Genomic DNA, 12,493 nt, shown 5'->3' with positions numbered 1-12,493 from the left:
TATTTCTTTTCGATCTAAATGTTTGACCACCGGGTGCCTGGCTGGCTCAGTTGGTAGAGTGTGCAACTTTTGATCTCGGGGTTGTGAGTTTCAGCCCCGTGCTGGGTGTAGAGATGACTTAAGAAAAATAATCTTAAAAACAAATATTGGATCACACCTGGGTATGATTTTTTGGGCAAGAACCCACTGTAGGCGGTGGTGTGTACGTCAGTTAGCAAGTACATAGTGTCTGATGGCTTCTCTTGTCATGCTACGAGCCACTGACAACTTGGATCCGCTAACTCACTGGGACTTCCAAAACAGTGGTACTCTAATCCTCTCCTTCCTTTTTCAGTAATTGGAATGCTCTTATAAGGAGGCTCTTCCCTCCTCACAAACTATTTGGTCGCTCTGAGAATAGGAAAGGTAGAAAGAATTGTTTCTTTGCCTTTATTTACCAGTCTTCGAAATAGTGTGCTGGGATCTTAGTATTCTCTAAAGGTGACTAATCACTGAGGTGTTTTGTTTTGTTTTTTAAAGTATCATTATGGACATTTGGATGTCTATATATTTGATGAGATTCAATCCACGGAGTTACTTCACTGATCCTCAGATTACCCCACCTTTGGCCAATAAGAACCAATCTTAGGTGGCTCCTGATATTACACTATTAGTTCTCTGTAGTTTCCTTGCTTTTGTAGGACAGTATGTCCCAGGCTCATGCAGTATATTTCATGTTCCAGACCTGAGATTTTTTTTTTTTTTTTTTAAGGTGCCTTGGTTCTTTTTAGTGTGGTATGGAATTTGAAGACCATAATCTGGGCACTAGGGCTATTCAATGTTAATGGGCTGGTCACATTAGAATATATGTATTTATTTTTAGTTCTGGAGGCTGGGAAGGCCAAGATCAAGGTGCTGGCAGGCTGGCAGATTTAGTTCTGGGGAGGGCCTTCTTTCTTTTTTAGATTTTATTTTTAAGTAATCTCTACACCCACCATGGGACTCAAACTTACAACCCTGAAATCAAGAGTCACACGCTCTACCAAAAACTGAGCCAGCCAGGCGCCCCATTGTATTTATTTTTAAATTAAAAAAAAAACAACAACATTTATTTTTGAGACAGAGACAGAGACAGAGCATGAGTGGGGGAGGGGCAGAGGGAGGGAGACACAGAATCCCAACAAAGCAGGCTCCAGGCTCTGAGCTGTCATCACAGAGCCCGACGTGGGGCTCGAACCTACAAACCATGAGATCATGACCTGAGCCGAAGTTGGACGCTTCATCAGCTGAGCTACCCAGGCACCCCTATTTATTTTTAAAGATAAATTATATCATAAATGCATACTTTCACTTCAGTTCACAAACAAGACTATAGGATTTTTAAAAAATGTTTATTTATTTATTTTGGGAGAGAGATTGAGCAGTGGAGGGGCAGGGAGAGAGGGAGACAGAAATCCCAAGCAGGCTTCGCATTGTCAGTGCAGAGCCCAACATTGGGCTTAAATCCACAAACCGTGAAATTGTGACCCAAGCCGAAATCAGGAGTCAGATGCTTAACCAACTGAGCCCCCCAGGTGGTCCCCCAGGACTACAGGATTTTTATTGACCTCATCTTACTTCTGTATTTTCTTTCTTCCATCCCCAAATCCTAGTTCTCAATGACACCAACATAATTCATCGTGTGTTTCATCCCATAGGATAAACACAGCAGCTTCAAAATAACCATGCCCACACTATAATCAAGAACGTATTTCACTAGGCACATGCGGTGAAATTAACATGTTTTAAGTCTCTTGGAATGGTGTCTCTGACAATTTTGCTGCCACTGGAATTTACAGTGGGTTGTTTTCATTTGATTTTTGATTTTTAGGGAATGCTTTTCCATTTTTCCTTTTGCATTTCATTCTGCTTCATAATTATGCAAACCATTTGGTGATTCCACAATTTGATATGGTTCTAAAATCAAATCTACCAAAAAGATATTCAAGGAGAGGCACCTGGGTGGCTTAGTCAGTTAAGCATCTGACTTTGGCTCAGTTCATGATTTCACGGTTTGTGAGTTCAAGCCCTGCATTGGGCTCTGTGCTGAAAGGGCAGAGCCCACATTGGATCCTCTGTCTCCCTCTCTCTCTGCCCTTCCTTTGCTCTCTCTCTCTCTCAAAAATAAATGTTAAAAAAAAAAAGATATTCAAGGAAATCTAGGTTCTACAATCACCTCTTCTGATCTGTTATCTCCCTACTTCCGTTGTTACCCCACTATTCCTTTTCTTTTAAAAACATAAATAAAAATGTGGATATATTTGTATTCCTCCTGTTTTTTAATTTAACTTTATTTTTTACTTTTTAAAATTTACATCCAAATTAGTATATAGTGAAGCAATGATTTCAGTAGATTCCTTAATGCCCCTTCCCCCCTCCCACAACCCCTCCAGCAACCCTGTTTGTTCTCCATATTTTGTTTTGTCCCCTTCCGTGTTTCTATATTGTTTCCCTTCCCTTATGTTCATCTGTTTTGTCTCTTAAAGTCCTCATATGAGTGAAGTCATATGTTTTTTAAATTTTTTAAATGTTTCTTTAATTTTGAGAGAGACAGAGAACAAGCAGGGGAGGGGCAGAGAGAGGGGCAGAGAGAGAGGGAGACACAGAATCCGAAGCAGGCTCCAGGCTCTGAGCTATCAGCATAGAGCCCAACACGGGGCTCGAACTCAGGAACTGCAAGATCATGACCTGAGCCAGATGCTTAACTGACTGAGCCACCCAGGTGCTCCTTTATTCCTCCTGTTTTTAAATTCCTCCTGTTTTTAAGTTCCTCCTGTTTCCTCTGTCTTCCTTTTTTCACTTATCCATATATCCTAGAGATTACCATATTATAATGTAAAGAGTCCCCATTCCTTTCTACAGATGCACAGAAATGTATAGAGGTATATTTACTTTTTTTTTTTTGTAAATAAATTTGGATCTTACTGCATATAGAATTTTGCATCTTCTTTTTCATTAAGTATTTCATTAAGTATTAAAATAGCATTTCCCCTTTCAAAATTGTTTTTTAATGATTGCATAGTATTTATATGCATATCGTTGCATATGAAAGCACAAAATTTATTTTAAAATTCTTTGAAAGTGTCTCCATATATGTGGGTGTGTTTGCCTTGACCAGTGGTTCTTGAAGACTCTTCTGTTAGATTTCTAAGCTAGTTGCTATGGCCACACCCATTTTCTGGCATACTTTTCCCTCTGAAGTTACCTGAGACTCTAGGGAAGAAAGAAACAGAACTCTCTTCCTGCTTTGCAAAGGGAAAATTTACATCCAACTTTCTCTTCTCTCCCCCCCTCCCCCCCTCAGCTTTCTCTCCTAATATCCTTTCCCTGCCTCTGAGTGCTCTCCAGGCTCCTGGGAAATCTGAATTCTCTACTTGTCATAAAAAAGTTAAAGATTCTTGTCTTAAAGAATCAAACTTAAGATTTGCTAGTTGAGGCTTGAAAGAGCTGTATTTCTTAAGTGTTTATCTAGTTTTTTCCCACTTGTTGGCCATTTTAGAAATCTTGAAGGCAGAAAGATAGCAAAAGTCTGAAAAAATAAATATTTTTAATTCTTATCTTTAAAGCACATTTAAAAATTTTTTATAGCGTTTATTTATTGGGGCACCTGTGTGGCTCAGTCGGTTAAGCGGCTGACTTTGGCTCAGGTCACGATCTCGCGGTTTGTGGGTTGGAGCCCTACGACTGGGCTCTGTGCTGACAGCTCGGAGCCTGGAGCCTGCTTCGGAATCTGTGTCTCCTCCTCTCTGCCTCTCCCATGCTCATGCTCTGTCTCTCTCTCTCAATAATAAATGTTAAAAACATTTTAAATAAAATGTTTATTTATTTATTTATTTATTTATTTTCCCAACGTTATTTATTTTTGGGACAGAGAGAGACAGAGCATGAACGGGGGAGGGGCAGAGAGAGAGGGAGACACAGAATCGGAAACAGGCTCCAGGCTCTGAGCCATCCGCCCAGAGCCTGACGCGGGGCTCGAACTCACGGACCGCGAGATCATGACCTGGCTGAAGTCGGACGCTTAACCGACTGCGCCACCCAGGCGCCCCTGTTTATTTATTTTTGAGTGAGAGAGAGACAGAGGGTGAGCAAGGGAGGGGCAGAGAGAGAGGGAGACACAGAATCCGAAGCAGGCTGCAGGCTCCGAGCTGTCAGCACAGAGCCTGACACAGACTTGAACTCACAAGTGGTGAGATCACGACCTGAGCTGAAGTCGGCCACTTAACCGACTGAGCCACCCACGTGCCCCTAAAGCACACTTTAAAAGACAGTTTTGCAAGCATTTCCAAGTAGATTTTATTTATTTTAATGTTTCTTTTTATGTTGAGATAGTGTGAGCAGGGGAGGGGCAGAGAGAGAGGGTAAGAGAGAGAGAATCCCAAGCAGGGTCCGTGCTTAGCATGGAGCCTGACACTGGGCTTGATCTCACAACCATTAGATCGTGACCTGAGCCAAAATCAAGAGTTGGGCACTTAACCAACTGAGCCAGCCAAGGCGCCCCAATTCAAGTACGCCTTAAAGTGAATTTGTGGGCCATTAAAATGACTGAATATTTTAATGATGCAAGTTAATTTCCAAATTTGAAAACTTAGTTTGGCTTCCATTAAGATGGTAACGAAATACAGTAATATTAATTCATGGGATGAAGTGGGGGTGGAAACAGGAAGTTTTGTTAATGAAGAGTGTAGAGCTTTAACTTCTAGTGACAGCACACGCTCACTAGGCTGTGAACCCACCCTCCTAATTTCAGATCCTCTATCTGTTCCAATGGTCTAGGGAAAAAGTTAATTTGAGAAAGATTCCCAAAGTTAAATAATTTAAAGAATAGCTCTGATATTTTGGGAAGCAGAACTGAACAAATTTTGTTACATTTTGCTTTAAAGAAGTACCTTAAGTTTTTGTTGAAGGCGTTTTATTTCCATTTGCAGAGTCTTTGTAGCTGCCTGGGCTGCTAACGTCTTCCGGTTCTCAGTGGCCAACTGCCGATTAAAGACTCTATTGTTCAGCCTCAACTGTTTTTCCAAGCTCTGAAAACAGTATATATTTTAACTCTTCTGTAACCAATGTAGTATTGTTAACAAAGTTCAGCTGTAATGGAACTAATTGCATTTACGAGAAGTGCACAGTTTTAACTTAATACAACTTTAGCGCACGACCGGTGCAGGGGACATATGTTAGAGCTGAACATAACCACACGCACAAATACAAAAGCCGAAAAACCCACATGTTCCAACTCTAGAGAATAAATATGTTTGGAACCCAATGATTTTCACACCCCTGATTTTGATTAAAAACATAACCTTTGAACACTTCCTGAAAATTAATAAATATAACCAACGCCATGCTTTAAAACTCAACCCAGGTGGCTGTGCCAACTCCAAGACCTGCTAACGCTGCCGGTGCGCACCGGGCCCTGGCCCGCCTCGTCCGCCGGGGGGCGGGCCAGCAGCAGGGCAGCCGCGCATGCGTGAGTCTCGGATGCCTGGTCCCGGAAGCTCCCGCAGGGGTCACAGCCCCGCCCCTTCCCCCCCCCTCCCCCCCCCCCCCCCCCCCCCCGGGATAAAGGAATTCCCTGTCAGGGATTCCCTCCCCAGGGCTAAAGGAATTCTCAGACCAGGAGAGGTTGGGCAGCTGCAGGCCATCCGTGCCCAGGGCTCACTGGTGCGCGGGCACCTCCTCAGCAGTTTTTTTGCAGAACTCTTTGATCTGGACTTTGACAGAGGCTTGACCGAAAGGCCTTTTCTTTCCTTTTGTCTTTTTTCCCATTAAGTGCATTTCCCTCCATATTAATATTAATACTCTGTCATTAAAGAAAAGTGGGCAATATGGTAAGCTGAGAGGATGAAATAATCAGTAAAAATCCCAGTCCCCAAAGTATTAACACTAAAGAAAAATACCGACATGTTTTGTTTGGCTCGTCAACATTTTCTCCCCCAGCAAATGCCCTACAACCAACCAAATGCTTCTGAAAAGAAAAGGGTTCTTGAATTCTTTTTGGTTTTGGTTACAGCTACAAAAAACATGGCCACACAACCAAATGCTTCTGATAAGAAGCATTTCTCACACAACCAAATGCTCACACATTTCTCACACAACCAAATGCTTCTGATAAGAAAAGGGTTCTTGAATTCTTTTTGGTTTTGGTTACAGCTACAAAAAACATGAACTAATTCACATGTATACATAAAAAATAGGTAGGTGAGCTACAACTACGTTTACTTGACAGACGTGAGCTAACATGGGTCCGCTATTAACACAGGAGGCCAAATAATCGGACTTTTCTACATTATTTATGTGACTGAAAATGCGGCTGCTCGTCATTTTCTGTAGTTCACATATCCACTTCGTGGGAGGAAGTTCTCCTTGAAAATAGAGGATTTTTACCAAAGAAGAAATAAATAATAAGGAAGTGGATGAAACGAACTTGATATTTTCTTGTTTTCAAGTTTGTAAAAAATACTTGCCTCTCACCGTCATTTAAATAATAAGGAATTAAACAGTAACCTAATTTTATTTATGTTTATGTCCGTAGAGACCAAGAACTAACACACAAAACATTCTCAGTATAATCAGGATGTTCCCCCAAGTCATCCCTCATAGAGCGGTCTCCGAGACTTTGACACCCGCGTGCTATTCTGGAAAATCAGCCCAGTCCTTAGATGATTTTAATTCCTTTCCCCCTGCTCAGTTCCCAGGAGCATTCTCAGGGAAACACTTCTGTTTCCAGCCTACCAACAATGCCTCTGCGGTAGTGACTGGACAGCGACCGGGGGGGTGCAAGGAGAGGGGCTGGAGAGACGCGGGGGGCAGGCTTTCAGGGAAGCGGGTCCTTACCAAACAGATCCAAGGAGAAGAAGGCTGGCTTCTAAGGGGTGTCACACAACCCAACCCAACACCTTTCCAGCACGTGAGCACACTTACAGAATGGTCATTTCCAGACAAACGAGCCTGGCCACAACAGAAGGGACATCCCCGCCCCGGCACTGGATGCCACCACTGGTGTGGCCTGTGAGCAAAGCAGCTGGGAATGCTTCCCTGCACGGGGGCAAGTGTGACACACGTGTACTCTGCATATCGTTCTTGGGACATTACAATTTCTAGGCTTCTGAAATACGGACCTGTATTTTTTTGTTGTTTGCCTCTGTTTTCGTTGTGAGAACAGACAATTTTTGAGTGAGTTCTTCCCTCTCTGCAAGAGTTTTGTCTTCAGAAAGCCTCTGCAGCTCCTGCAAGGAGTCTTTAGTCTTCAGCAGCTCACTGTCGGTTTCTCGAAGTTTCCTGGATGCGCTTCTTTCCTTTTCCTGGGATTTCCTAAGTAGCTGCCTTAAGTTTTTGACTTCATTCTGATGTTTTACCATAATTTGAGGTAGATTATTTTGTGAATTCTCATATTTCCCTATTGCTTTCAAGTGCCTAAGCTGAAGATGTTTCAAAAATTGGTTTTCTATGACCGTGGCTTCCAATTTACGACGTATATCGCATAGTTCGTTTTTGAGCTCTTTAATCTTCTGGAGCCTTGCTGAGAGGATACGATGAGTCACAGCATCTCTTCTTTGGGCAATCACATTGTTCTGAGCATTTAAAAGTGGCGCATTCCAGTTGTGCTTTCTTTCAACTGAGATCTCCTTCCGGCCTGCGTGAGCAGATAACCCAGTTTGTTACTAGTCATATAGATAGAGATATGCAGATATGCGCATATGTGTGACCCCCACCTGCACCCCGCACACATACAAGGCGAACGAACATGTAATATAGACGTGCTTCAGGTAGGGGCTTCATATATAGACACCTCATTTCAGGTCAGTAGTCGTCTTTTTTACAGCTAGGGATTATGACTCATTTATCTAAGGTCACAGAACCACAAAGTGGCATAGAATGGATGGAAAACCAGGCTTTCTTTGACTGTAAAACCTGTACTTATTTCTATTATTAAAGTTCTATTAAAAACCACAATAATAGATAACATTTACTAAGGGCTTACCACATGTTAAGCATTGAACTAAATGCTATATGTAGATTATCTGATATAATCCTTCCAATAATATGTTATGAGGCAATTCGAGTGTAACATGAGAGCCCAGTGTTATATATGAAGATCTCCTATATTCAAAAAGAGCCTTAGAAAGCCATTGAACTGCTTAGACTGTGTGTACGGATATTCCATTTCTCAGTAAATCCAACATAGCTAAGTTTTCCTGTTACCTTGGGCTCTAAAGGAAGTAGTTAGTTGGCTTGTATTCAGAAGTCTATTTCAAACAAAATGTATCTAGACAATGTCACATCAAGCTTATATAACTGAGTTGTGTCAAATGTATGTGTAACGTCACTGCATTATTATCCCATTTTAAAGATGAACAAACTGATGCTTCGCGACATCTCTGCTCGATGGGCACACAGCTAGTCAGTGGTGAAATGGAACCCATGTCTGTGTGCCTGTGCTACTGCCCCATATGTATGTGCATTTGCATGACACTTACATGTGTTTATGTGCATACTGTGTATGTGCGTGTGCACGTTAGTATATCTATATTCTTTTTTTAGTTTATTGATTTATATTGAGAGAGAGAGAGAGAGAGAGAGACTGCATGAGCAGGGGAGGGGCAAAGAGAGAAGAGAGAGAGAATCCCAAGCAGGCTCCACCCTCCCAGCATGGAGCCTGACTCAGGGCTCCATATCATGAACCGTGAGGTCATGACTTGAGCTGAAATCAAGAGTCAGATGCTTAATCAACTGAGCCACCCAGGAGCCCCTAGTATATCTGTATTATGAGAGAGACTGAAACTGGATTCTAGAATCTAAAAAAAAATATGGTCCTCATCCTGGAGAGAGAAAGCATCTAGTGGCCAGTGTCACTGGAGTCCTAGCCTTAAGCTGTTGCCCACATGTGGACACGTCACCTGAGACACGGCTTAATATGTTTGGTGTAGGTGGTGGAAAAGGTGATTCTGCCTGTGATGGAAATCACGAGCCAACAGAAATGGAAGGTGCTTCCTGGGGACAAGGCATCTCAATTGTGACTGTGACAGAACACATAGATGTGGCAACGATTACAGTATCCGTATCACATCAGTAATCAATGGGCGGTCTTTACAACTGTGCCCCCACAGGTCTTTATTTTCCCACTGGGAACGATTCAGTAAAGGCTGTGGTTGAACGTTTGAGTATTTTGGAATAGGTTTTTGAGCACATTGAAAATTGGAAAGCAGAGGTCAACCTCTGAGGCTGGGCACTGGCTGGGAAAGGCCCAGACCCAGGTGGATCAGGCTGGATTAAAACAGGGGGTGGGGTGGGGTGGGGTGGGGACTGTCATGTTCTACACCACGTCCAGCATGACCGAAACTTGACTCCCAGCTTACAATGTCTCACTACTCTTGGGTGATGTGTTTCCCGGAGGAGAGAGGGCTCTCCCTGACACTAGAAGGATGAGGGTGGTGGGTTCTGTGGGCTGTGGAGGCTTATGTCCCTGACATATGCTGTGCTCAAGTGACGGGAGGACAGAGGCAGCATGAATGGGTGCTTGGGGACTAATCCCTGTGGCCATGCGCACACCTGCCAAGGTCCCAGGTTGAGATGTATGTACAGGGCATGTGTACTTTGAAAACAGGAGGTGACCCCATGTGCTTGGACAAGGAATGTTTGTGATGCAAATGAAGGACCAGAAGCCCTTCCCCAAGTGTCCGGTCTGTGTAAAGCCACCCAAACTCCCTCCTTCCCCCAAACACATCTGAGACTGAATTGTTTGCCTACCCTAGCTGGTGCTTGGGGGAGGATGAACCAGATTTACTTGCTTCAGAAGATAAACATACCACTTGTATTTGAGTGACATAGAATAAATTTATTCTATAGACATTATGCATACTTGTATACTAATCAAGGTTATGGAAAACGGAAATAGAGTTTAGTCCTTAATGATTTTGCATCTCATTATACTAACCCCTGCCTGGTAAGAATGACCAAATTTATCATTTCTATCTCATTTCATGTAGTGAGGCAGATTTAGCCCAATGATTAAACTACTCTTAATGAAGTGACAAAATTAATTTTGGCTGCTCCCAATTTATGACCAGGTGTTTCGCATAAAGAACTCAATAAATACTTGTGGAATAAATAAATGAGGAAGCAATTTTTAAAAGTTAAATTGTCAGGCACTTAGAACTCAAAGTGCAGTTCGTGTAGAAATAGTTTTATAAATGCTAACAGCCTTTCATAGCCCCGTGGAAGTGTAGAATCAATACAAAGTGTAGTGTATAGATCTATGATCCCTGTCATAAAACCTTGGAGCCAGACTGTTTCTGAATTATTATTATTATTATTATTATTATTATTATTATTATTTTGGTGCATATACAGTATTTCCCATAGAATTTCCAGTAGGGCTGGGAATAGCATACTTTAATATTTTTGTGAAATATGTGGCTATTCACACTAACTGAAATAAAGATCAGTCTCATGTTAGTTCAGATCTGGTTTTTGTTGCTGAATCAGTTTAGGTACCAAAGATATAAAAACTGTTTGTTTTTCAGAGTTTTGTAAATTCAGACGTGGATAGGGGATCATAACCACAATGGAGCCTAACCACGATGTAGTTTCTGTTGTGATAATCTCTTCCAAATGCCACAGACTTCTTTTGACAGAGTCCCATGTGACAGAAGGAACTAGGCTTTTCATCTTCTACCCTCGGCCTTGACCGTGAGCATAAGACTCCTACCTCTCTAGAAAAGGAGCTTTTAGCCTTTTGAGAATCTGGTGGAAGCTCATGGGTCCTTCTCCCTAGAAGAGTTCACAAATGTAAATAGACATAAAAAATGCAAAGATTTTCATGCAGCCCAGAGATATGCGACTAAGATGAAGAATCCTTACCCTATAGCTGGGAAGAAGGGGACCTGAAGGTTCTAGATGACTCTGAGGTAGCAGAGGGAGTCCTAGGCACACCTGGTCACAGGGGGCTGGCGGGGGGGAGACACGGGGTACACCTGACAGCAGACATGCTGTCCACATAGTATTGACGTAGTTTCCAGCTGTTCACTGATGGCAGTTCTGATGGCCACAGCCAAAGAAAGTTTCAGCCATTTCCATATTAGGAATATTTATAAGCCCAGGATTGCCTAAAATGGGAGGAGGTGTTCACAGTCTGGGCAGGGAGGCAGGGAGTGAGGTCAAGGACATCACAAGGCTACTTCCATTTGGACAGTTAGGAACTGGTGTCGGTACTCTTACGGTCCACAAGGGAATGAATGACCTTGTTAACAGCCTTTTGAACCACCTCTGTCTCAAAAGATGATCTTTGCCTCACCGGACTTGTAGACCATCCTCTTGGGGTGCTGACTCGGGTATTTACAGTTCATTGGCAATTCAAACCTTGATTCTTCAGCTGGGATGCGAGGCAAGAGGCCAGCAAAGTCCAAGTGTCGTGGTACTCTGTAACAAGGCCACCTGTTAACTGAAAACGGAACTAACCTCACTAGTAGGCTCCAGCAGGGTAAGTTGTACAAGAGGGCTAGGTTTTATGTTTTCAGCCTAACTTCCTGCCATCTTGTAATCATTCCCAATTTCTCTATTTCCTTCCATACAAGTTCATTTATAAACACACATTTGAAATAGGGGACAACAATAAAACTGAATAGGGACGACTTCAAATACTAGTGCATTAAATAATAATGTCATTGGGAACAGAAGTTTGGTCTTGCTTGGGAAATTTTGCTTCTTACCTTTAGGTTGGGAGACTTTAGAGACATTATACGTTTTCTTCTCATTCTTTTTTTCTCTTATCATAGTCTTCTCTAAATAATTTCTATTACGAGCTGTTTCAGAACATTCAGAGAGAAAGTCTTCTGAATAATCACAGGGAGAACTTAAACTTCTGCAGGAACACTGAGATCTGCTGTAATCCACACTCCTATCAGAAGCGTGACTGGGGCTGCCTCTTGAACAGTCACCTGCGTCCTGGGTTCCCGTGCATTCTGCAGACCTCCTCCTGGGTCCTAAGGCCACACAGGGGAGGTGCTCATCTACACTTGTTTCTGCTGGATCAGCCAGAGACATAGCAAAACCTGATAGGAGAAAAGTGTTTTCAGATTTATAGCTATTGACATTAAAATGAACCTCTGCTTTATTATATTTAACTCTAAGTGGATCATTAGGAATGGGAAACACCACATCTTGTGGAAGTATTTTCTGGAAAAAATCTCAGTTGGGTTTTGTTTTTTTCTTTGACATAAAATGTAAGACCCCTGAGACAAACTGGTGAGACTCTATTCACAGGTAATACAAGACAAAGTTCACATCAGAGGACAACAATGACAGCAATTTGTGAATTAGTGAATTACATCTTCATTCTCTAAGAATGTTGCAAGATTTTGCCTTGAAGAAAACGACAGTACTTGGTAAGCTTGGATGGCTGGTATGAAATGCAATACTTAGGAAATTCAGACATATTTGTGGAGATGGACACACTTTTATTTATTAGTGATGAAAT

At 42.3% G+C, this 12,493-nt stretch overlaps 2 protein-coding genes across 9 annotated transcripts in view; one reads left to right on the top strand and one right to left on the bottom strand.

The window, feature by feature from the left end:
- LCA5L (lebercilin LCA5 like) overlaps window positions 1-12,493 on the bottom strand; it is a 54,222-nt gene that overhangs the window by 17,352 nt on the left and 24,377 nt on the right. For 5 of the 8 annotated variants that reach the window (XR_008297524.1, XM_027041586.2, XM_053220546.1 and 2 more), the window contains exons 3-6: window positions 11,727-12,068; window positions 11,312-11,458; window positions 7,137-7,651; window positions 4,908-5,045 (exon numbers count right to left, since the gene is read on the bottom strand). Coding sequence is in view for 7 of the 8 variants with exons in the window: in XM_027041586.2 (XP_026897387.1) it covers window positions 4,908-5,045; window positions 7,137-7,651; window positions 11,312-11,458; window positions 11,727-12,060 (1,134 nt within the window). In the remaining variant the exon portion in view is untranslated. Of the gene's footprint in view, window positions 1-4,907; window positions 5,046-7,136; window positions 7,652-11,311; window positions 11,459-11,726; window positions 12,069-12,493 lie in introns of those variants that run through there. The other 3 variants (XM_027041588.2, XM_027041587.2, XM_027041589.2) reach the window with 3 other exon arrangements.
- Window positions 1-12,493, top strand: part of GET1 (guided entry of tail-anchored proteins factor 1) — a 61,396-nt gene that overhangs the window by 37,454 nt on the left and 11,449 nt on the right. The window lies entirely within an intron of this gene.

The sequence above is a fragment of the Acinonyx jubatus genome, chromosome C2 (assembly GCF_027475565.1).
Source record: "Acinonyx jubatus isolate Ajub_Pintada_27869175 chromosome C2, VMU_Ajub_asm_v1.0, whole genome shotgun sequence".
Lineage (NCBI taxonomy): Eukaryota > Metazoa > Chordata > Mammalia > Carnivora > Felidae > Acinonyx > Acinonyx jubatus.
The sequence above is the reverse complement of the archived record's forward strand: the minus strand, read 5'-3'. Positions and strand labels throughout refer to the sequence as shown.